This window comes from Falco naumanni, chromosome Z, assembly GCF_017639655.2.
Source record: "Falco naumanni isolate bFalNau1 chromosome Z, bFalNau1.pat, whole genome shotgun sequence".
Lineage (NCBI taxonomy): Eukaryota > Metazoa > Chordata > Aves > Falconiformes > Falconidae > Falco > Falco naumanni.
The window spans coordinates 21,731,002-21,754,219 of NC_054080.1; the positions used below are offsets into that span (position 1 = coordinate 21,731,002).

The 23,218-nt window shown below is 34.8% G+C and overlaps 1 protein-coding gene across 1 annotated transcript in view; it reads right to left on the reverse strand.

The window, feature by feature from the left end:
- Positions 1 to 224: 224 nt before the first annotated feature.
- Positions 225 to 23,218, reverse strand: part of CEP120 (centrosomal protein 120) — a 44,992-nt gene continuing 21,998 nt past the window's right edge. The window contains exons 13-21 of the mRNA XM_040580214.1: positions 21,746 to 21,842; positions 21,504 to 21,656; positions 20,733 to 20,822; positions 20,146 to 20,238; positions 18,363 to 18,524; positions 14,722 to 14,844; positions 13,198 to 13,296; positions 3,087 to 3,232; positions 225 to 2,347 (exon numbers count right to left, since the gene is read on the reverse strand). Of these exons, the coding sequence (XP_040436148.1) occupies positions 2,110 to 2,347; positions 3,087 to 3,232; positions 13,198 to 13,296; positions 14,722 to 14,844; positions 18,363 to 18,524; positions 20,146 to 20,238; positions 20,733 to 20,822; positions 21,504 to 21,656; positions 21,746 to 21,842 (1,201 nt within the window). The 3' untranslated portion in view covers positions 225 to 2,109. The remainder of the gene's footprint in view (positions 2,348 to 3,086; positions 3,233 to 13,197; positions 13,297 to 14,721; positions 14,845 to 18,362; positions 18,525 to 20,145; positions 20,239 to 20,732; positions 20,823 to 21,503; positions 21,657 to 21,745; positions 21,843 to 23,218) is intronic.

The window sequence follows — 23,218 nt, forward strand, 5'->3', positions numbered from 1 at the left end:
GAAAAACCTCACCCAAGTAGTTTCTTTTTAAGCCCCACAGCAAGATGACTGTTATTTTCTTTAAAAACTATGGAAGAGACTCAATTAGAAATTAAAAAATGAAATTAACTTTGAAAGTGAACTTGTCAATTTTATGGATTCAAGCACTGAAGACTGTCATATTACCAGAAATAACAACTTTTTTGTTCAAATACATACATTAAAAATAAACACAAAGTCCTTAATACTCAAAACTTGAATTTTATTAAAGACACACCTGAAAAGTCACAGAACGCTAGTTCAAAAAAAAAAAAATCACCAGTTATGAAAACTCAGTCTTTGTGATCTGTAAGTCTAAGGCACCCTCCAGCGTTTGAAGAAGAAGTTACACTTCTGGCAAGCAAGCATTAGAAGAAAAACAGCATGAGTGTCTTCCTGTCAAGATAGAAGCTCCCTGATTTATTTACAATAATTGCATATGATCTTGCATCGGTGATATGATAAATCCATGATGCAAAACCAAAAAACCCACCTTGTAAAATTACTTTTCATGGATTTGTATTGGATTTATGAAGGTGTTATTTGCTAGTGCAGAGGGATCTCTAACAACAGTAATTTGAAAAATACAGTAGAGTGTGCAAAGTATTACAAAAGCATTTCTTACAAAGTCTGGTATTGATAAGTTTTAATTCTTCACAGAAAATGATCTCTATGTTTATACAGCTTGTTTAAAACGTTACTGAGGAGTCTAAACAAAGTTTATTTAACAGGAGATATGCCCATGGAAAGGAGGAGGAAAACAATGTACATAGGAAGCAAAGCCAGAAAAAATATAAAAAAACCCAAGATGTTCTAATTAATTCCATACAAAACAGGAAGGTCACATGTATACAGCCGTGTCTACGAAAGTTCACTGATTTTATGCAAAAATAAAAATAAAGGAATTTTTGCATTGGTATTTGTTCATTCTAGAAGTAACAAATCTTAAGATGTTTTTAGTATTTGACATTCAAATAGAGAAACATTTGTGCCTACAGGACAGAAGACACGCCTATTGAAAGAACAGTGTTTTAAGGTAATGTTAATAGCTAGATCCACAAAAATAGTTTTAAAATTACTGAAAGGGAATGAAGGCTGGAAACCAAAACTTTTTCAACTGTAAATATGCACAAACTTAACATTTCTAGTGGATTTCTCTTCTGGCATTTAACACCTTGAGACTATGCCATGTTCATACCTTCACAATCAAACAAACTTACATAAAATTTAAGTGGTAATGAGATAACATGCTTACAAAATACATTAAGTAACTGCAAAGTAATTAGGTCTTGATTAAGGACATAATCTTTACTTAGAAAAGCTCTTGTTTTTTGTGTATTCTGAATTTAAAGTGTATACACTCACTTAATTAGTGCTTTCCTTATTAGGGATGGATGTAAGAATGCATGTATCCTTCTGAACTAGGTCTTTACACTCCTGGGTTCAACCTTATAGGCCTATGTGCAAAACTGCTAGGGCAACAAAGGGATCTTCATCCTGTACAACCAGGCTAGTTACTTAATAATTGATTTTAGTTTCATAAGGTTGGAGAGTTTCACACACAAAATTCTTGTCTCCTATTTACTGCAGAACTTAGTTATGTTAGCTACAGTTGGAGAAACAAAAATTGATTACCTTATGATTCGGTAAAAAAGTGGTATTTGGTTGGTGTTGCACTTCGGTTCAGAACTAAGAGTTCTGTCAGGGAAAACAGCCGATGTCACTTTTCCCTAGTATATCTGAAGACATCTTTTTAAAAACTGAAAGACATTATAATGAATGAGTAAAAAAATTACAAATAAACCTAGACAGGGTGATGCAAAAAGAGGTAGAAAACCTTTCAGAAGAAAGTACACAAGATAAATACATTTACATATCTGTATCTACAAATGAGTATAAAAACATTTAAAAAACAGCCACTGTACCCGTAAAACCTGCAACTGTGCACAACTTCACATTGCAGACATTTACACTGACTTCAGAAAGAGCTAACGGTGTGCAAAATTAAGCATGACCTTACATATTTTGTAAACTAGTACAGGTTTATAAATATCACTGTTCAAATTTTGGCTCTTAACTTTTTGCAGGCTTTTATCTAGTGATGTTCCTTTTTGCAATAGCTTCTCTGATTTGACGATCAAGTTCACTTACAATATGGTCTTCATGATTATATACCCCTGTTCTCAAAAGGGTATCCCTTTCTTCTATCAGACGAGAGAGATAATCGTCCATGTTCTCATTTAATTTTGTAGAATGAAGGGCATCCACTCTACCACCAGAATTATCCTTAACATCTTGAAATTGCTTTTCCTCTTCTTGTTGCTTTAGCCTGATGTTGATAAAATGGAAAGAGTCAGAGGATGAGCCATATTAAAACCCACTCTAATTATTTTCACACTAAGTCTTCAAGTTATTTATCTACTGAAGTACTCAGTAAAATAAAGAAATCCAGAAAAAGTAATAAATTATCTTCTCTCTATGGAAAAAACGCTGTAAGTAAAAGAAATTTTAGTATAATAGTTAAATTAATTAAGTATTAATACTCAATTAAGTATTAATACTCAAGTATAAATATATTTAAGTATTAATACTTAAATTAAACCTTTTCTGTATGCATATGCAACTATAACACTTGCCACCAAGGCTATTTTGGTAACACAAACAGCACTCAAAAGGGTTCAACACACAACCTATGACAGACAGTTTTTGGAGGACAACATTAGGCAAATTTAAAATTTTAGTGGATTCAAAATATGAACAGAACTGCTGCATTAAGAAAGGCATGTAATCCTTAGAAGTGAAGGTTTAAAATAGAAAAAAGCCTGGCGCTGTATAATGACTAACAGAAAAAACGGCTACAGTGGCCTTAAACACAGACTTTCTATACTTCAGTACTGCTGCATTTGAAAGTGTGCAATCTTTACCTAAGAGACACTAAACTGCACTCCTTCACTGGAGTGACACCTAATTATAATCTTGATTTAATGGAACTTTCTCCTAGTTTGAGGCAGACAGCAAGAAAGGGGTGGGGCAGGGGTGGAGAGAGAAATCTTACAAGTGGTTTATACCTGTTAAGTTCATTTCTGATATCCTCCAGCTCTTGTCGGTCTGTTTTCCCCAGCTCTTTTTCTTCTGCTGCCAGATAGCGTAACCTCATGTGCTCCAGCTCTTGTTGCTGTTTTTTAAGGTGAGCCATTGCATTATCTTGTTCACGCTAATGTGGGAACAGGTAAAGACATAACTCAGTTGACTACATGATTACATGTAAAAGTTATAGTGACATGAACAAAATGTCAGGAATGAAGTAATGACAATGAAGTCTCCAGGAGTACTGCAAATGCAGGCGTTGAACAGGATGTCTTCGCTGTTGTTATCCATAATGCAGTAAGACCAGTCACTATGATAGTTGCAGTAAACCTGCCCAGGCTGCATCAGCTGAAGCCCAGTCACAGGTATCTTCCCATCAATAAAATGGTGAAAATGTTGCAAACACTTTCACAAACTCTGGCTTAAGCTGGTAAACATAAAAAACTTACACTTGTGGAACTGCTCAAGATACTGAGATTTATTCCTTTGCTACACAGTATTTTAAATGATTTTTTTTTTTTTTAAGAGAGAAACCCCATAAAAATGCTAAATATCTGACGGAAACTTCCATCATCAGCCCCATAGTGCCTAGTGTCAAAGCTTCAATAACTACTTTTAGAACTTGCAATTTGTAGTTAAAAAAGCCTTGAAAACAAAACTCTGGTGAGGTTTTCCTTTTACATTTGTCTAGTTCTATGCGAAACTTTAGGTAACTTATTCTGTGGATTTAATCCAATTAATCCACTTTAAAGCTTTACTTTGTTCTATTTTCTTTAAAGTTCTAAACAGACACTGTAATAAAACTAATGTTTGAGTCCACTACCACTTTGTGAATTTAAAGTATCTTAATGAGAGGCGTCATCCTTTGTCCACTTGTTTTCCTCCCAGTCATTTTTAATATGACCTTACACACTAACTGAATACAGTTGGTCTTTCACTCTGAATGCGACTGAAGACTTGATGTCAAATAACATTTCTTCCTAAAGTTAAAAAAATAAGGCAGGAGTTTACACAGCCATCCTGGATCCAGACATATTGTAAAGTGCAAGGTTACCTTTGTAATTTTGACATTGCTTTCACCTGAAGTATTTGATTGTTAATACAATAGGTTTTATATTTATTATAGGAATTAAAAAAAGATAACTGTTTGATATGTGTGAGCATGCTCATTATATAGTCAACCTAATATATATCTGGAAGAATGTAGTCAAGCATCTCCCTGAATCTCAGTTCCAGATTTTAAGCACTCCCTGTTGTTGATCAAGAAGGGATAAGAAAACTGGAATTTCACAAGAAATTGGTATAAACAAAGACTCCAATTGTTCATGTGAACAGGTAATGCAACAGCAAAGTACTTGACAAGAAGTTATAGCATGTACATAACCCCAAAATACTTAATTTTTTATACTAAATCCAATATACTAGCCAGGCATATTAAGTGTTATAACTGCAGTGAGTTAAAAGCCTGAAGAACAATTTTTTAAAGCGATACATACTAACAATAAAACCCAAAGCAGGAATCCTGCCAAAGAGCATACAGCTGATACAGGATTGAAGCATAAAAAAGGCACTTGAAGAATGTAAGGCCATAGTCCTTCCTTCCCCAATCAACATTCATTGCAGAAGGACATGTCCATGTGAGAGGCATCATGTCATTACAGGGGACAGGTTTAAAGAACAGTCTCAGACTGAAGCAGAATAAGTTTTAGAACAGAAATCTACAAATACATGTAGGAAATATTAACAAGTTTCTGCAGCCAGCTGATATTTATCGAAGAGTTTTCAAGTGTTCTAGCAAAACTCAAACACAAAATTGCAAGACTAACTGCAATTGTAATCAGTCACTAACATCAGTGCTGATACCACAGGAATAACTGTTTCCCCCTTTTTTATTTTATTCTTTCTTTAAGTAGACACCTTTGAAACATCCAGGAACTACCAGCAGGACTTACTTCCACAGTGGCTAAACTGGTTAAAACCATAACTAAACCCAAAACTAACAGGATGTATGGGTACACCAGGAAGAATGAAGCCAGCTTTTGTAGAAAAGTCACACTTCCAATTACTCTTCAAAAAATCCACCAAAACATCATACCAAAGAAACCACCTACAACCAAACACAAAACTAAACTGTCACAGAGAAGGACCTCTCAGATTACTCAGGGTTTAGAGTATCAGAGAAAGGACAGAAACTGATCAATTCCACAACAGCAAGAAGGTAACAGTGGACTCTACAAGAATCTACTCTTTTGATATATTTATAAACAAGGGAGTCATTCTGGAATAAACAGTTTGCTGCCAATACAAAATTACTCAGTGGGGAAAAAGTGGATGTGAAAAAGTGATATATTGTGGGGACAAAAATATGAAATAGCTTGAAAAGGAAACAAATTAAGAATACTGATGTCTGTTAAACACAACCACCTGAATGCAACCGCTGGCTCATGATATGCTTAACTAATTGACTGAGGGTACCTGGAGGATATTCGAAGATACCCAAGCCAGGTTTCTAGATCTTGTGCACCTTCTGCTGGCCTCTGTATGGGGCTAGATTGATATTACACATCAGTTAGCTAGTTTGGTTTTTTTTTTCCTAGCCAATGAAAAGTTTTGGCTGAAAGTCAAAACTAGGTAAATTATAACTACAGACATGATCCAAGTTACTAAAACAATGAGATTCATCACACAATACACCAAATGCATTAAGAGCTTCTTAATCACAGAATGTTTTGAATTAAGATAGGCCTTTGTATTTTAACGCTGCAGATCAAGCATTACTGTTGAAGTACATAATAAAGAAAAGACAGGACGATTTTATTTTTTTTTCTTTATGAAGTCCCAGTGCATATCACAATGGTATTCTCTGGTTTCCCAACAGCTGAATAGGCAACAACATCCAGAGAAAGCCAGATTTCAAATATACAACAGGCTACAAGGAGAAATGGAATCATATTAACTATATTGCTAGTTGTACTTAGCCTGAGTTGTTTGCTAAATGCAGTAGTAAGATGAAATGCTGAGCATGATCTAGCCTCAGATAGCTTAGTATAAAACCAGTACAACTTATACTACAAGTTATAGTACAAGTAAAAAAGTGAACAGCAGATCTGATCAATTACCCAAAATCTGGAAGTATGAAGACAAGCTAACATTTACATCTTTTCAAGACCACCAGTATTTTTGGTGCTCCCATTCAGTCTCTTAAGTTAAATCCTTTTCAAAATGAAGCAAATTAGAATATTGCTGTTTTTCAGAAAGTTGATACTAATACCTTAAAGGCAAACATGAGACCTACAATTTTGAGTATACTGTCTCCTTTGTAGTCTTCTATTTAGTCTCAGGAGAGGAGTTGCTGCCCTGCACATGTAGAACAAATCTAGAAATTTCTATAGGTAAAGAATCCAGTAATTCAGTCTGGTGACTAGCTACTTTTCCTGATTAGACAAGTCTAAACAAATTTGCAATACATATCCCTGTAGTACATGCAGTACGCCCTGCATTTCCAAGTTCTGTTTTCAGAATTAATTTGTCTAGTACAACCTAGTCTTCCTGTTGACATTATCTAACAGTTGTAAGAGTCTGTGGCCACACAATAAGCTATGTAAGAATGCTATTTACAAGCAAGCTGCCTCAATCTGTAGGAAAGATACCTCATTACCATGAGGATGAGGCTGACATCTTCCTCAGATGATGAAAAAATTAAATCTTTTACAGAACAGAGGACTTCTAATTGCCATTATCCGCTTTTCTAGCCTTTCTACATATGCTGATTTGTAAATTATGATTAGCTTCAGTCCAGTGCATTGTTGCAGAGTGATGAAAGGATTAACATTGGAAAAATAATAATATGTTTTTGCTCTGCAGTTCAGTTTCATGCTCTAATTGTTCCATTTTAAACTATGGCTATCATGGGAAACTAGGATACTAATGTTCAAATCTGTATTTCAGTAATTCTATGAGAAAATTTTTCGAAGGCATGTTGGACAAACTTCACCTGAAAACTAAAGCAAAACAGAGTAGCACTTATTACTAGCACAGCAAGACTGTAACACACCAGCAGCAAATTACACCCCTGCCTACTAGTAAAACATTATAATGCGACACGTAATACACATAAATCATCAAATAGCTGTGACTACACTGAATAGAAGTAGTCTAATCCAGTCCTTCAGTTTGTGGAGTGTATTACTCCAATCTATAAGGAAAGAGTTTGAGTGTTCACATAGCTGCAGCTTCAGAGGAAAGACCTGTGTGCCGGCCATAAACAGCACATGGGACTACAAATTTCATGAAAAGTTCATACTTTACTATTTGAGGCAGGAAAGCAGAGTTTCTGCTGTTCAGCAACATGCTCACAATGGCAATCTGGTAACAAAAAAGGCATTTTAAACTCAGAGAAATAGCATACATTAGAAGAAATACATATACTGAACGTTAATAGAATAAAGCCTGAAACTCAGACCAGGAAGAAGACCCAATATTCCTAATGCTTTCCTATTGATCAGAAGGCATTTCATTTAATACCTTGGTCCTCTATGCCCTCACTGAACTAGTTTCGGAATTTTTTTTTTTAATCCAGAAACACCTTTATAGTAAGGTTTAATAAAACCAAGAAAAGGACAAAAGAGAATGATGCAAAAGCCAAAGAGATGTAGGAAAGAATTCCTGAAGAATCCTTTGTTCAGTTCCTATTCCTTTTGAGGTTTTTCTCTGGAAAAAAATCTGTCACTAGCGAGCACGCTCATTGCTCAGGATAATGTCCCTACATTTGTAGGGAATTAAGTTTGAATACTGGTTGCCGGCCAGGGTTAAACCATGACAAGTGCTAAGTTCTTTTCTTCATAGAAGAGAAAAAATCATATTAGTACATTTTGACTCCAAGTTAGCATTGGATAGGATGTCCTTTCAGATAAACCTGATTAGAAATTTAATTTGATTACTAATACAGTTGTGGTGTAAACATGACAAATATTTGGCATTTCCTTACTTGGGAGGTGTAAGGGTGATAAGATTACTTTCGTTGTTACGCAACTAAAATTAAAGAATTTCTGTAACATGCCATGCCCCTCAGTAATTACATTTAAGCACAGTAGTATTAATTGAAAAATAAAAATCAACATTTTATGAGGCAAGAGTTCCCTAGCATTCAGTTTAAGACAGTCCAACTTGGAAAAAAGACATGAAAGCAAGTGAGAAGGGATTTTGCACATTCTTTTCTGGTGGATGCTGTCTGCAATCTCAGTTACACACTTCATGCTCTGTGATTTTCAAATGTTTTTCTGAACAGACTTTGACTACTTTAAAAGTCTGTCAGAACAATTGGTAGGATGCATAACAGAAATTTGCTCTATTTAAACTCTTCATAGCAGAGCAACAGAAACCCATTTCCTAATAATCCATCAATACAAGAAGATGGCAAAGAATTTAAAACAGTTTGATAAGAAGTGAGACATGCTGATTTTGAATTAATTTATATACAGTTTTGTTATGATATGTTGAGAGACCATAAAAAGACTGTCTTTTGTTAGTATGAGTGAAAAGGAAGGATTTCTTCTTCAGAGTGATGAAACTGGTGCCACTAACAGAGACATTCAGGTATTAAGTCCATTTTTTTCTAATCACAGTTTAACAACCCATTGGGCAATAAGCACTTTTTATTTTTTAAAACCAGAGAAGGAACCAAAATCTATTGCACAGTAGTACTTGAAATGTAGCAGAATTTACTGTGACATCTTTGAAAAGTGCAGAAATGTTTTATTAAAAACTTTTTTCAATTTACAGTACCAGTAAGGCAAAGTCCAGCATTTCTAAACCCACTTGTCACATGTTCATTTTATTCTGTGTATACTTAGAAAGTTAAGACTGAATACAAAGTATTTTAAGTGTATCTCAGTGCTCACAAGTTTATATATAGTCACACGCTTAAAATTCTCGGTCAAGACTTTCTGATATACTTTACATTTCTAGAGAGAATATGCTCCTTTGATATATCATGAAATAAGGAACATTTCAGGTCTATTCTCAACTGCTTATTGTAGCCAGTCATGCTGTTTTAAGCCTCAGTAAGAACTTCTAGAATTTTAAATATATTATTTTTAGAATATTGCATTTTTAAATTTTAGGTAAGGGAACACTGAAACCATCAGCTGCTGGCCTTAAGGCAACTTTGTGGGTAGAAGATAAGACCCTCTAGAAACTCAGAACACAGAAACTTCACTCTTGCATCACCACCTACTTACTATCAGCCACTATCCCACAGTGCAGCAGGTACAGATAAACCAAGAGTATCATAATAAATTACTCTGAAAATTATTTTTGCAATATCCTCTTTAGTTGGCCCATGTACCTTCACTACTTTCCCAGCACTGCTAGTCACTATTTCTTTTGCTTATTTTCTTTCCTCCCACCCCTCTCTGTAAAAATTATCAATATTGTTTTATCTTATTAATTTGATATTTTGCCATCCTTCTCTTAAACCCCCATAAACAAAACAAATCCAATCCAAACAAAGCCATATACTAGTTATCAGATCATTTGCTTCAATGTATTATTACTTTTCTTAGTTTGCATCTCTAACATAGTGTTTGAGACATGGAATACTGTTTTAGGAGCTTGCATGGTGGGAACTTCATTGACATTTTGAAACCTACAGTACTACAGGAGTATCAGCGTTAAATAAAAATTAACCAGCAATAAAACACTCTCAAAACTTCAATTATAATCAGATCATAAAAGAATCCCTGTATGCCACCAGGTGCTCTAGTTAAGAGGCTCTCAATCAAAGAAGCACAATCTTTATTTTGCCATAGCTGCCTATAAATCCAAAAGGAAGATGTAAACATACATACACTAGACTAAACAATGGCTAAATAGCAGCCACTATTCACTCTCCCACTCACACATACCATGCAAGTCTGTGGGAAAAACTTACAATTGAAGCTAAGGAACTCAAGTAAAGTTTTCTGAAAATAACCCAGAGCTGACAAGTCAGTAGGAGGGCCTGGATGGTTTCAAGACACAGTTTTTAACCAAGATGTAGACCTCCAACTGGTTTTTTGTTTTGTTTTGCAGCATTCTTGGTTGTGGGGTGTTTTTTTTGTTTGGGAGGGCAGATGGGTTGTGTTTTGTGTTTTTTCAAAAAAAAAATATTTACATCCTCTCCTGGGCTAAATTACTTACAAATTAATCAAGTTAATTACTGAGTGGATAAGCAAGACACTGGGCAAGACATGAGTAAATGTCAGCCAGCCAATACAGTCCATGTTGTTTTAAACAGATCTGTAGGGCACAAACACATTAAAAGACTTAAATATTTCTCCCAGAACATTGAATAATTGATGCATGTACATTTTGAGGTTTTGACTTTCTAGATTGTAACAGAGATTATCAACTGCTGGAAGTGACACTTCTGCCAGCTTTGATTTTTTTTGATACATTGTTTCTTGCACCCAAACAAATACTGAATTTAGCATCCAAGGTACCTATAAGCACATATGCAATTCTGTCTAAATGGTTTGATTGCTCTCAGAAATAGTGTTCACATACGTAAAGACCATGGAGGTCTCATTTGCATAGCACTAAGATTTCCCAGTTAGAAAACTCTTGAGAGGCAGTTTTTGAAACCTCTGGAGGTGATAAAATCTACCTGGGTGCGTAGATAAGTAGCTAACTTACCGACACTTTTGTCTTCCTAAGGCTAAACCAGGCACAGTGAATGAAGAATTAATACAGACCTGCACTGAGTAACAAAGAGGGAAGAAGTGGTGAAGTCTGTTTTCAACCACCTTTACAAACTGTGTTTAAATTCAACTTCTGTATTTTGTTAAGCACAGGTAAGCACGATGTATACATGTCCTCATGTACTTTAGATCTTTTTCAAAATCCTAGACATTGAGCAGTTTAAAACATTTTCTATTAACAGTCCCATACTTTAAGTTATATACTACATATCTCATTCTGCAAAATAAGAAAACCATCACAAATGTGTGCTAAGAACTTGTTCCAAAGTAAAAGGAAATTTTTTAATTAAGGAAACATTGACTTTTATGGTTGCAAATCAGAAGAACATTTTACTAAATGCTTAGCCTGTAGATTACGCTTTAATTCACAAATTGACTGTACTAGGTCACCTTTGAGTAATGGAAATCTCTGTTTAAACATTTTTTGGCAATGGGCACAAAGCATTAGATCTCATTTCCAAGACTTACCAGCTGGGTTTTGTCATTAACATTTATTAACAATCTAAGATATGGCTTTCAGCGTCTAATCCTCACTACACAAATGTTTTGTATAGTTCTCTAGAGAGCTTTGGTGTGACAAATTACTGGCAAAGATTACAGCCCTGTGGCTATTCACCAGAGGCAATGCAAAATTAACATGGTACTAATCCAATTTAAACAAGAAATTGGTCAAACTATGCACAATTGCACAAATCATCTGAACTAAAGCAAATCTAGAATTCCTGAAGCAACAGTTTCCAAATTTACATTTAAAACACAGTAAATGGTTTTTGATCAGCTCTGCTTCAACTTTTATTTGGCTTTTTAAAGTCACTTAAATCCTTTATCAATAGACTAAAGCACAAGATGAAGCACAGGAGTATAAAAAACACAAGAAACTACTTTGAAAGGGTTTGTTCTGTAGTAGAAGTTTTAGGTAGCATAATTCATGTACTTGCCAACTTATTTTATGGTTCAGACTTTCAGCAAGAGGGTCAGCTGAAACCATCCACATATATTACTAAATTCAGATCATCAGGTCTATGGTAATGAAATCTAAAATAAAAACTTGACAGTGATATACACTAGTGTTGATCTGGCAAGCAAAATTCTTCTGTTTTATTCTACAGGAATTTTTAAATATAGCAGTAAGAAAAAACAGCCTGGACATTCAATGGCTCCTGAATAAATATTAATCAGAGAGGTAAGATTTATATTCTTTCCTCTATCATCTTGTCAAGCATAGATGTTTCAGAAGTTGGAGATGAGGATTCATCACTCCTTTTACCACTAGGCAAAAGAGAACCAATTTGAAGACAGCAAATAAAGATGAGGGTTTTATTATTAATAGTGATTATATAGTACATTCACTTTCTTCAAAGAGAAATACAGAGTAAGAAAGGTAATTATCAATTAGGAGAGGGTGGGCATAGCTTCTTACTCTCCCAAAACTTAATACTCTAGCAGTAGGAATGAGGTAGGAACTATAATCCTCAAAAAAACCCCTTTTCCTAAAGCAGGAAGTAGGTGTAAATACACGTAATAAAAACCTTTCACTAAACTTGGAAATCTGAAGTTTTATCTGTGTCAACGTTTGTTCAACAACATGGATTAATGATTTACTAATTTGTTTGTCAAGGCTAATGAAGATGCTTGCCATTCTTAAGTATACTGCTTAGCTAATGTTTACTGTAATTCATGAGACAGGCAATGACAAAAAGCACAGAGGCATATGGATTCAGTGAGGATGAAGCTGCTACTCCTGGTAAGTTTGAACAGAGTATTTTCAAGTCATATACATACGACTATACACACACAGGCTCTGTTAAAACACAGCAGTAAAGGCATACCACATTAGTATAAGATTAGGATTTCCAAAAGCAGATTAAAGTTTCACTTCCCATTTAAATTTTCTGCAAGCTTACTTTACAACACTCAGCAAACCTTAAACAATTATTTCGAAAAGCTAAGATTTGTTTCTCACCTTTACTCTTCATTCATTTTACAGTTAAAACAGAGAACAGTTAGGACTAACCAACCAAGATGGTTGGGACAGAAACAAAACATTTTCTCTGGAAGTGCTGCCTGAGCTTTATCGGGGATGAAATTAACAAAACTTCCATTTTTTGTATCATGCCTGCTTTTCATTACACCAGTCTTTTTTGCAGATCTGAGCCTTGGTCTTTCCTGAGTTCAGTGTCAAATTAAAATGAGTTTTGCTGTACTCATTTTTGTAAAATGTATAGCTCAGCTTAAATTTGGCAAAGGCAAACACTAATAAAATGAAAATTGCCAGTATTTAACAGTAATTGTAAGTAGCTTCCAACACTGCGTTAACTTGGCTGTCTCATATGACAAAAGAAAACCTGCATACCTGTTTTAACCTTGCAAGTTCTTTCAAAGCTCTTGTCCATTGTTGTTTGTAGTGGAGCTTTGACTTGGTAGCTGATTCTAACTTTCTTTCAAGTTCAGCCTAAAAGCAATTAAAATCATATCAGCTGAAGCAATAACAGCAGTAACAATCACTGAAAGATGTATATATACAAAGGGTCTGGTTTAAGAAAAGTGTTTATGTAGTGTAACATACAACATCATCTAAAGCTGTTATACAATATAACATAAATATTATGGCACATGAACATTTTCTTGTTTAAAATATAGCCTTATTTTTATTGGATAGCTGTCTATACAGAAGGATTGGTTTCTAGCACTAAATCTGCTGACATAACATCTAAATTTAAGATTCTCAAATTAGCAACCCCTGCCTTTTTTTTTTCTAAAGTAAGATTATAGACACTAATTTAATAGAAACATTGATGGATAAATCTTGCCTTTAAAAGGTGTGTAGGTTTTTTTCTTTCCTACAGCTGATTGAAGATATGTACTACATTCTTTTCTCTGAAATAGACATCTGTTCAAACCATTCTTTAAAATCTACATATTGAGTGTGAATCTTTGATCTTATCTAAATCAATCTTTAAAAAAGTTATACACCCAAAAAATTCATTGCTTTCAATGAAAAAAATAATATTAAAAGGCAAACAGTTATGAAGCACACTGAGTACAGTAACCTCAAAACCCAAACATTTTTAATTAACAGCTATGAGGCGTATTTTCTTTCAAACAAACAAAAATTAGGTACCACTGAAAATGCGAAGATCTTAAAGCACTGATTTTTTAAAAGTAACAAAAATAAGAAATCTATAAATATTTTAAATAAAGGTTTTATTTATAGACAGAAACATATTTTGAATAATTAGCTGGCATTAGAAGTTATTCAAACACACAGTAACAAGCAGACTGGCCATATAACTGTGTACATTTTGTGCCAAGAAGCCTGGTCCATTTTTTCAGCTTATTCAGTTAACAGTTTAACTCAAACCTCACAATAATTTGAGTATAAAATGCCCGTAACTGTGGTTTTAATTAAGAAAAATATCCTCTGCTGAAGGCATGCATGGTTTCTAAGAAATCAACTTATGACAGTGATTCCATCCCTCTGAGAATAACACAGTCTTTTCTGACTTACTTTAAAAAAAAACAAACAATGCACATGATGGAATACCACTCTGGATTAATCCTCATAAGAAAATCTTCATCTTTATTTAGTTTGATAAACTGAATGCTCAGCCTCCCTAGCTTAAATCATAATGGTAGCGATTTAAATATATAGGTCAGGGTTTTTCCTGCCTTATCCTCTAACACTACTGCTTCCTCTACAGATATAAGGCAACTACTGGCCTTATTTGTGTCTAAATATTTAAAGTCTGAGGGAACCGTCTGAAAAAATAGAACAGAATGGACAAATTACCCAGTTTATCATGCAAGATTATTCCACGTGTCCCTTATCAGTAAGTGGACCATTGTGACAGTTTTTAAAGAAAAAAATCCAAGGTACCTTTTCTAAAGTAAGAAGATTTATTTCTGATTGTAGCTGGATTTCTGGTTTGCTACTTTGCTGTTCTTTGTATTGGTGGAATTCCTTCTCCAAAATTTTGTGTTTATTTTCTGCTTCATAAAGCTACATGAAAGAGATCAAAAAATAATGCATGTTAGCAGAAAAATACACTCACCAACAAAGAATTAGGTTACAGAACTCAAGTTACTCCTTAGTCCCTGGAACAAACATCTTAGTGTCAATTACCCGATATAAAACAGACACTGAAAGCTACACATTCATAATTAATCATTTCTTGACGATGGCATACAGCAATGTTTTAATAGGAAGAGTTTTAAAGAGGATCTTTGCTCCGTACTGGAGAGAAAAAACAAGTCTGTCCTCATATATGGAAACTCAAGATTTATAAACTTTGCTGTCCACATTTCTAAAAAGACTTGCAAAAGAAATACAGAAAACAAAACTATTAAGATTTATACACATCTTTTAAAGAAAGCCAACAGTGTTATCTACTATATGAAGTTTTATTACTTACTCAATTCCACCAGCATAACTTGTTTAGGAATGTCTGGAAGAGGAAATAACTAGTACTTTGTATAGCCAAATGATTTAGAAGAAAGGCTAAAGTAGAAAGACCTCAGTGACTAATGACTTAACTCTACATACCCCTGCCCTCACTGCGTACTTCCAGTTTCATAAAGATTTTATAAAGAAACTTTGCTTTTCATCTTAAAATGGGTAATTTGAGAAATTATGCCAATAAATTCTTTGTAGCAAAATGATTGTGTAGTGTCAAACATTTAACAGTTTATTATAACATATAAAATATTAAGAATTTTGTTTTCTAAAATTAGCTTATGTTCTTCTTTTGTTACTTATTATTCAACTATAAATACCTTATACACACCTGATACAAGTGATGCATTCCTTCACAGAATAGGATCCCAAATGCTGCACTCTTATTTATGTCAACTAGTTAATGAAACTATTTTCATGAGATTTATCCAACAGTTTAGAACACTGATGAAAATGGTTAAGAGAATACATTTGTGTTTCAAAGCCTACAGCTTCTACTGGTACATCAATATTTTAGTTCTTTGAATGTCCCAACTGGGTCACATCTATTTTTCTTCCAAAGTTTCACTCTCTGCACCTATTATTTTTATGGAATTTATGTAAGAGAGTAAAGATGCTTCCTAAGGAGCCATGCAAAAGCATAGTTCACTGCAGTTACTTATCACATATAACCACAATAGCCAACTTTGACAAAAGATAATGGATACTGTTTATGACCATCCTATTTTTACCGATTTCTTTTTAAAGCAGACATACAGACATGATGCTGATGACAAAGGCAGTAACTAACCAACTTCAGCAATGAGAAATGCCAGCTCTCCCTAGAACTTCTATAATAATGTTTAATTTCTTGTTTGGTTCTGAAAACACTTTCAAATATTGAATTTCAGGTTCAGGTTGTGAACTGTTAGGGAGCTGCACGAATCACAAAGCACAACCTCCTTATTCAGGAAGTAAAAGTGATGTTCTTCAAGGTGGATGCTTCAATGACATTCTCTGGAATATAGTGGGGCTTACCTCCCAAAGTTACACATTTAGAGAACTCTACAATACAAATGTGAAAATTGTGTATTGACACATCTCCTTAAAGGTAAGGAGTAAGTCAAAGCCTATTGTTTAGAACAATTATGATTTGCTGTAGAACATTCCTTGTTAAACAAAACAAAACAAAAACCCCACACCCAGGGAAGGTAAGAAGAAAGACTCATCAAAACTAATGGCAACAGAAACTTTCTGCTCATATACTTTACAAAGGGAACCATCCTACAGTGAGACTCCAAAGCAAAAAACCAGAAACCCATCCCACCCCCAGTAAAGACAAGCATTTTTCTTTTGCTTATGTGCAATACTCCAACAACCACCTCACACTGAACCATGAGACTCAATAACAGGAACAGCACAGAGAAAGACAGCAGGGATGATCACCTTGAAGGAATGGCCTTCATACAAAGCAAGACAAAACATAGCCATGTTCAGAAGACACAGTATGACAGACACCTAAGCAACTAGGAACGGTATGTAGGTAGTACAGGCACTAAAGGCCTCCTCATAATTATTAAGCAACAAGCTTAAAATGAACAAAAAGAAGTTTTAAAATATACAACACATTTTAGAACTCACTGCCACAGGAAGTTGTGATGCTAAAAATAGAAATACTTTTTAAAAAGGATCAGATGAATTCATGAAGAATACTTTCACCAATGGAGTCATAAATATGAAATGCTGCCTGTGGCTGAGGGTACATGTAACTTTTGATGGTTTTGTTGGATACACCAAAACTGTATTTTCTCATTGTCCCATTTCATATTTTCTTGCCCTTTAAATCCATCCACTGCTGCAACAGAATGCTGAGCTAACTGGATCTCTGGTCTGATACAGTATGTCTGTTCTGAACAAAAAAGAAAGTCATTGTGATACTATTGCAATCTAACTAAAAGTCAGTGGGACTCAAAACAATGAAAATGGAAGTAACTCCTAGATGGGGAAATTTGGCCACTTGAGCCTGAAGAACTATTGGTTATCTTGTCTGGACTGATACAGCATTGGTAGCTGCCAACAACACATCTACGATGCAGAGAAGTGATGCACTTAGCAGTTTGAAGAGAATTGTGTTCTGCAATCTCAGTTCAAGGAGTGTTCACTAAAATAGTGATGATTAGCAGCTTTTTTATATTTGCTATATTTAAAGAGTTCACTGTACTTGGTTAACATGCTGACATAAAAATAAGTAGGTTAATATCAGTGTTTAATATTAAACTAAAAAAACCACAAAATCTCAGCACAACTCTTCATACAAAAATACGCATTTGACTGATACAGTTCAACTAGTCAAAGCTATGGTGGCATTATCACTATCACGTATCACAAATGAAAAGCACCAAAGCAAGTAATCCATCTACACAAAATAAGCACTTTGAAAAAAACCTTACATATTACTAAGATTTCACTTACTTAACAAATTGAGTATCTAATATTGTAACTGCTCAAAAAAGCTAGTATTAACTTGAAATTTTACAGTATGCTTTAGCAGTCAAGAAAAATAGCTAGACTAACCTTATTGTTAGTGCAAAAGCTAACTTACAGGACCACAGAATGTAGTCTAATTTTCTTGGTTTAATGAAATGCTACTTTCAGAAGATCATTAACAATAAAATTCTCCCCCCATTCTGCCCCTATTAAGATAGAAGAAATAACTCTTCTGCAATGCAAGAATAAAACAAACTGCATAGTCAAGCTGCTTAGGTGTTTTCCTAGATGTTAAAGTGCTAGTAATTTGTTAAGTCACTGAAATGTATACTGCTCATCAGGTTCTACATGTAACATGCACTTGTAATAGCTGTTTGATTTTCAGTGTTGGAAAAAAATTATAGCCACCGGCCCTACTACTGACCAAGACTGACAGAGTGATCCTAGCATGTAGCTCACCAAACAAGGGAGATAAAATGTTTAATGACAAAGTTGCCAGAACACGCTTGCCTCAAAACTATAGCTCAACTTAGTATACTTATTTCAAAAATGCTTCCTTAAGTAAAAAATGTTGAGGCAGAAAATTTAAGTGTACTTACCTGCTGCTGTAAGCGAAGCTTGTCTTCTTCCAACTGTTTCATTTTTGACCTTTCTAGCTCAACCTGGTGCAAACATTCTTCTCTGGCTCGCCGCACAGAATCCTGTAGCTCCTGCAGATTTCGTTCATGCTCTGCTTGCACCTCCTTCTTTACTCTTTGCAGCTTAGAAGTGAGATATTTATATTAATCCATAGGTGCAATAGCTTTAAGAGCCTTTCTTACAACTGTTACTACTACTCATGACAGAAAAAAATTGTTATCCACTTTATAAACTAAACAATAGAAATTCCACTGTTATCTATATGTTTGCTATATATTTTTAATTGGCTTTCAGTTTAACAAATGACAGTGATTTGCAGGTATTTGGGCTACAAATATACTCTTGCTTGACTATAGTAAAAAAGGAGCTATATATCTATCTCTCTACTGTACTTTCTACAGGCAAATTTTATATCCACCTTTCAACTACAAACGAAAAAAGCTAAATATACCCCTTCACTGCAGAAACAGTGAAGCCACAGCTACAGCCAAGAGGCCTTTAGGTCAGTAGCATCACACTTTCCAAACTGAGTATACTGAGAGAATTTCTAATTGAGCTAAACATGAAAACAGTCCTTGACATGTTTGAACTTTGTAGAAAGATTTTACCAGCCCAGATAACTGCTAGCTGAATAGAAACCTCTCCGAACAGCCCATTTCTCAAACTAAGTAATTGCTAAATGAACCTTACACAATTTTGTCAAGATTTTTTGGAATCTACCAGCTTTCATTATTTCTATACACTCGGGTCAGAATCTCACTAATTTGAGAGCAAGTTTTGAGACAAACATGTATGAGATTCAAAATACTTTTACTCAGACCGAAATGTTTGCCAAACAACACCATTTCTTTTGCATAGATGCTAGAAGTAAAGTCAGGCATTATTTACAGCATAAACTACAACATGAGGGGTATAGACAGCCTGAGTACAGGACAGGATGCAGACTCAACCAGCCAGTCCCTGTGTCGGGAGCTTTCTTAGCTTTGTTCACAAGCACAGGAGGGATTGTTAGGATAACAAGATTAATCTCAGCTACAAGTGGAATCTGAGTTTGTTGGTCAGCTAAGTCACCACAGCTGTTCACCTATATAATTGTGAGTTTGTCATAAAGTACAAAAATAGGCAATTTATTTTCCTTCTTTCTCTTTTCATGCTACTAGCTTCCCTGAGGTCTCCCACCCCATTTTCTCATCTTGAGGGTGCTCAGTGAGATCTAGAAACAGTGGTAGCTACTGGTTTCTCCCACATCTTTGGCCCTGTCACTATGAAAAAAGTAAGACTGGAACTCTATCAAATTGCTGGATAACAAAACCTGGACAACTGCAATTTCTCCCAGCTCTCCTTGTCACCTTCTCCTATTGCAATGGTTAATCTAGCGACTACTGTTTTAAGTAAAGCACTCTTGCATACATGTACAATGTTCGGTTGACCATACCAGATTTAAAATGGAGATATAATAATGTTATATAATGTCTCCATGACACCAATACTGTTAAAAATAGAAAACTTAAAGGTTCTGTAAATGTAGTAAGCCATTTAAGAGATCATTCAATTTCCATTTCAATAAAAATGTGGAGTTGTAACAACACTTGGCTTAATTTTTTAGAGCTCCTCTGTATCAAAATCAATGCAGCTACTTCAGTTCTTATACACGGGTCACAATTGTCTCTATGTGAAAATTCAACACCCCCTATAGAAATAGCTCATGCAATTGCACTGTTTAAAATGACCAAACACTTTTACCTCTGATTCAGCACTAAAAAGCTGCCGTTCTCGTTTATCTAGATCTCTCAGAGTTTTCTGAAGTTGTTCTTCCAAAACAGTATACTCTGCTACCTAAAAGAACAAAAAAGGCAGTTTTTTCTTGCCATGAAAACTGGTTTAGGCAGGCAAAAAAATCTACTCTTGCTGTGGTATAAAACATTGACAATATTTTTTTGTAAGTTTACATGTAAAACAAATCTACAGCTCTTAATGAAGAAATTGCAGTGGAGAGCCTTTTTTTCCTAATGCAATAAAGGCTAACAGGTTACCATGAACAGTGGGGCTGTAGAAGTAGCTTTTGACTATGCAAATGAAAAGCAGTTGAAGTTAAAAGCCCCCAAAGAAAGTAAGCTAACCTAAAGGATTGCTAACAAGTATTCTATGATTAGGGGCTACTTTTAATTTTCTGCACTGTTGTAGACCAGATGCATGTATACCAGTAGATGTGAAGACTAATCACAGACCCTTTGTTCCATGTTAGAATCATGAAATATTTTGTCAAATGTTTACAGTGATATGAGATTTATAATGAGACCTTTAGCAAGTATATGTATGAATTTCCTTACCTTTTTCTTCACTAATGCTTCTCTCTCTCTATCTCTTTTCTTCCATTCTTCTGCAAGTGCTTGCATATGGACTGTTTCCTTCTTCTTCAGCTTGTAAGAGCAAGAAAAGGAACAAAACCCCCAAACCAGAAAACCAAATCAAGATTGTTGGAAGCACCATTTAAAGGCAAGAGTACTAAAAGAACTACGCCTTGAAACCAAATAACTGAAAATTAGTTTTTGTACACTGACATGTATAACTCAAGGTATGATTCTGATAGCGAAAGATATTTCTTACCCTTAAGTACAAAATGCAAAGTAAGCCCAAGTTTGAGAAAGATATCTTAACATATAGACACTAGAGTCTTAGTATTTTTTAGAAAGAAGCATGTAACTAACACCTAGAACGACATCAAGAATAGAAACACAGCAATGGATTTTGACTCAGAATAAAAAAACACGGTGTTAATATTTAACACCAATAATTTGAATCTTGAGTATCTCCTGTACTTCATAAACAGTAAGGGGAAATTCTGAAAGGGGTATTCTGTAACTCACTACCTAGCACCTAATTCGGTCACTTAACAGAAAACAATTAGCCTTCTTCCCTATGAGTACAGAATATATTTGTGCACATCTGAAGTTTGAATGTTCTGTATGAGAAAAATTTAGTTCTTATTCAAAACAGTGGTGAAGTTTAAGAAAAACAGCAGTTAATATTCCTCTCATCAACTCTGCTAAAGCTTCCCTGGCAGTCATGCCATCTAGGAAATAAACTAGAAGTGTAAAAACCTGATTTTCAAAAATGTCCTCTTGCATTTCCTTCCACATTTCTAACTCCAGTGCTGCTTTGTATTCAAGAGTTTCTCGAGGTTCTGGGTGGTTTTCTGGAGGACAACGAGGCTGAGCGTGAGGGACATGCCGTTGCTGACCACCACCTACACACTGATGTAACAACAGTTGATTTTTAACTGGAAACCCAACTTGTCAAAGTAGTATTCAGGGAAGGAGGATAAAATTTATTTAAAATTTACCTGAGAAGAATCTGACACCAGAACTTCTTGCATTTTCACAAGCCCGTAGTCTTCCAAAGTGATAACATATGAAAGCTCTGCTATTCTGTTGCCTGCCCTATAAACAGCATTAGAATGCTTTTAGTGAAACCTGTCTTAAAAATACAGGAAGTGAATTGTAAGACAACAGCAAAGTTTTGTGCTAAAAGGTTCTACGTATGCTCCGGGACTCTAATTAGTTGCCTACATGACAGCTCAAACATGTTTCCCATGTATATTGTTTTAACTTCGGGATCAATTTACACATCTACAATAAGCTTTCTGACTTTAACAGCTTACTATAATCAACACATCCCTGTAACAAATGATCCACAACTGCACCTGCAGTGTGAAACCTTGCTAACAAACATACCTGTTGAATACGGGTATTGTTGCCAACTTTGTTCCAAGATACTCAATGAATTTCATTAGTCTTGCTTTTTTAAATGTTATACACTAATGTTCTAGTTATCCACAGTACAGTAAGTCACGTAGCATATCATGTGTCATAAGCTACCCTTGGATTACTAAGAACACATTTCTGGAAGCTTTAGCACAGGGAACTGACAACTTCAAATCCACCTACAGGTCAGATATCTACCTGCTCCTGTACAGTGAAAAAAATCTCTAGATAACAGATACTTTAATAAACTAATTTGAAATCGGTTTCAGTTTCTACTTAAGTGGAGCAGTTTGTCTCTGGCCATCTCTAATCATAGACAAAATGTAGTAAACAAAGGAAGGCTTTGGTTTTATTTTGGTTTTGGGGGGCTTTTTGTTTGCTTGTTTTTTACCCAGAAAGATATTAACAGAAGGAATAGACACAAGTCATGTAACAAAGTTATCACTAGTCTAACATTAAAGTATACTGTGGTCTACACCAGTACTTGGTCAGAAACAAAACTACAGTTTCAATTATAACTACTCACTGATGCAAAGGCAATTAATCACTTGACACCTGGAAGCTGCAGAATTGCGTATCAAGCAATTTGCAACAAAAGGCTGCAAGAATTAACCAAGGCTGTAGTTTTCACAGAAATTCTCTTCCAGCAAATACAGAAAAACAACACTAAAATATTTTTAAAGGTGCAATCTTCTGCACTTATTTGCAAGGGAAAAAACCGAAATATTTGTACTTCACATAAGTTAAAATGAATTACTATATTAAATTCTTACAACTTTCTATCAGTCACTGATTAAAAAAGAAAACAAGATTCAAAGTAGTGGACATCAGAAATCTGAGTAATTAAGTCAGTTTAACATATCGGCATAAAAAGGACATTAGATCAACTACAGCAAACCTAGAGAGGTATCAACACAGCAAAACAGAGTGACCTGATTACATTTTGAGAATGCCACCTAGTGGTTATTAAGTTTTACGCAAAACCAGGTTTCATTTTAACAAACTTACTATGGGTGAAAACGTGAACCTTAATGTACAGTGAGATCATAAAG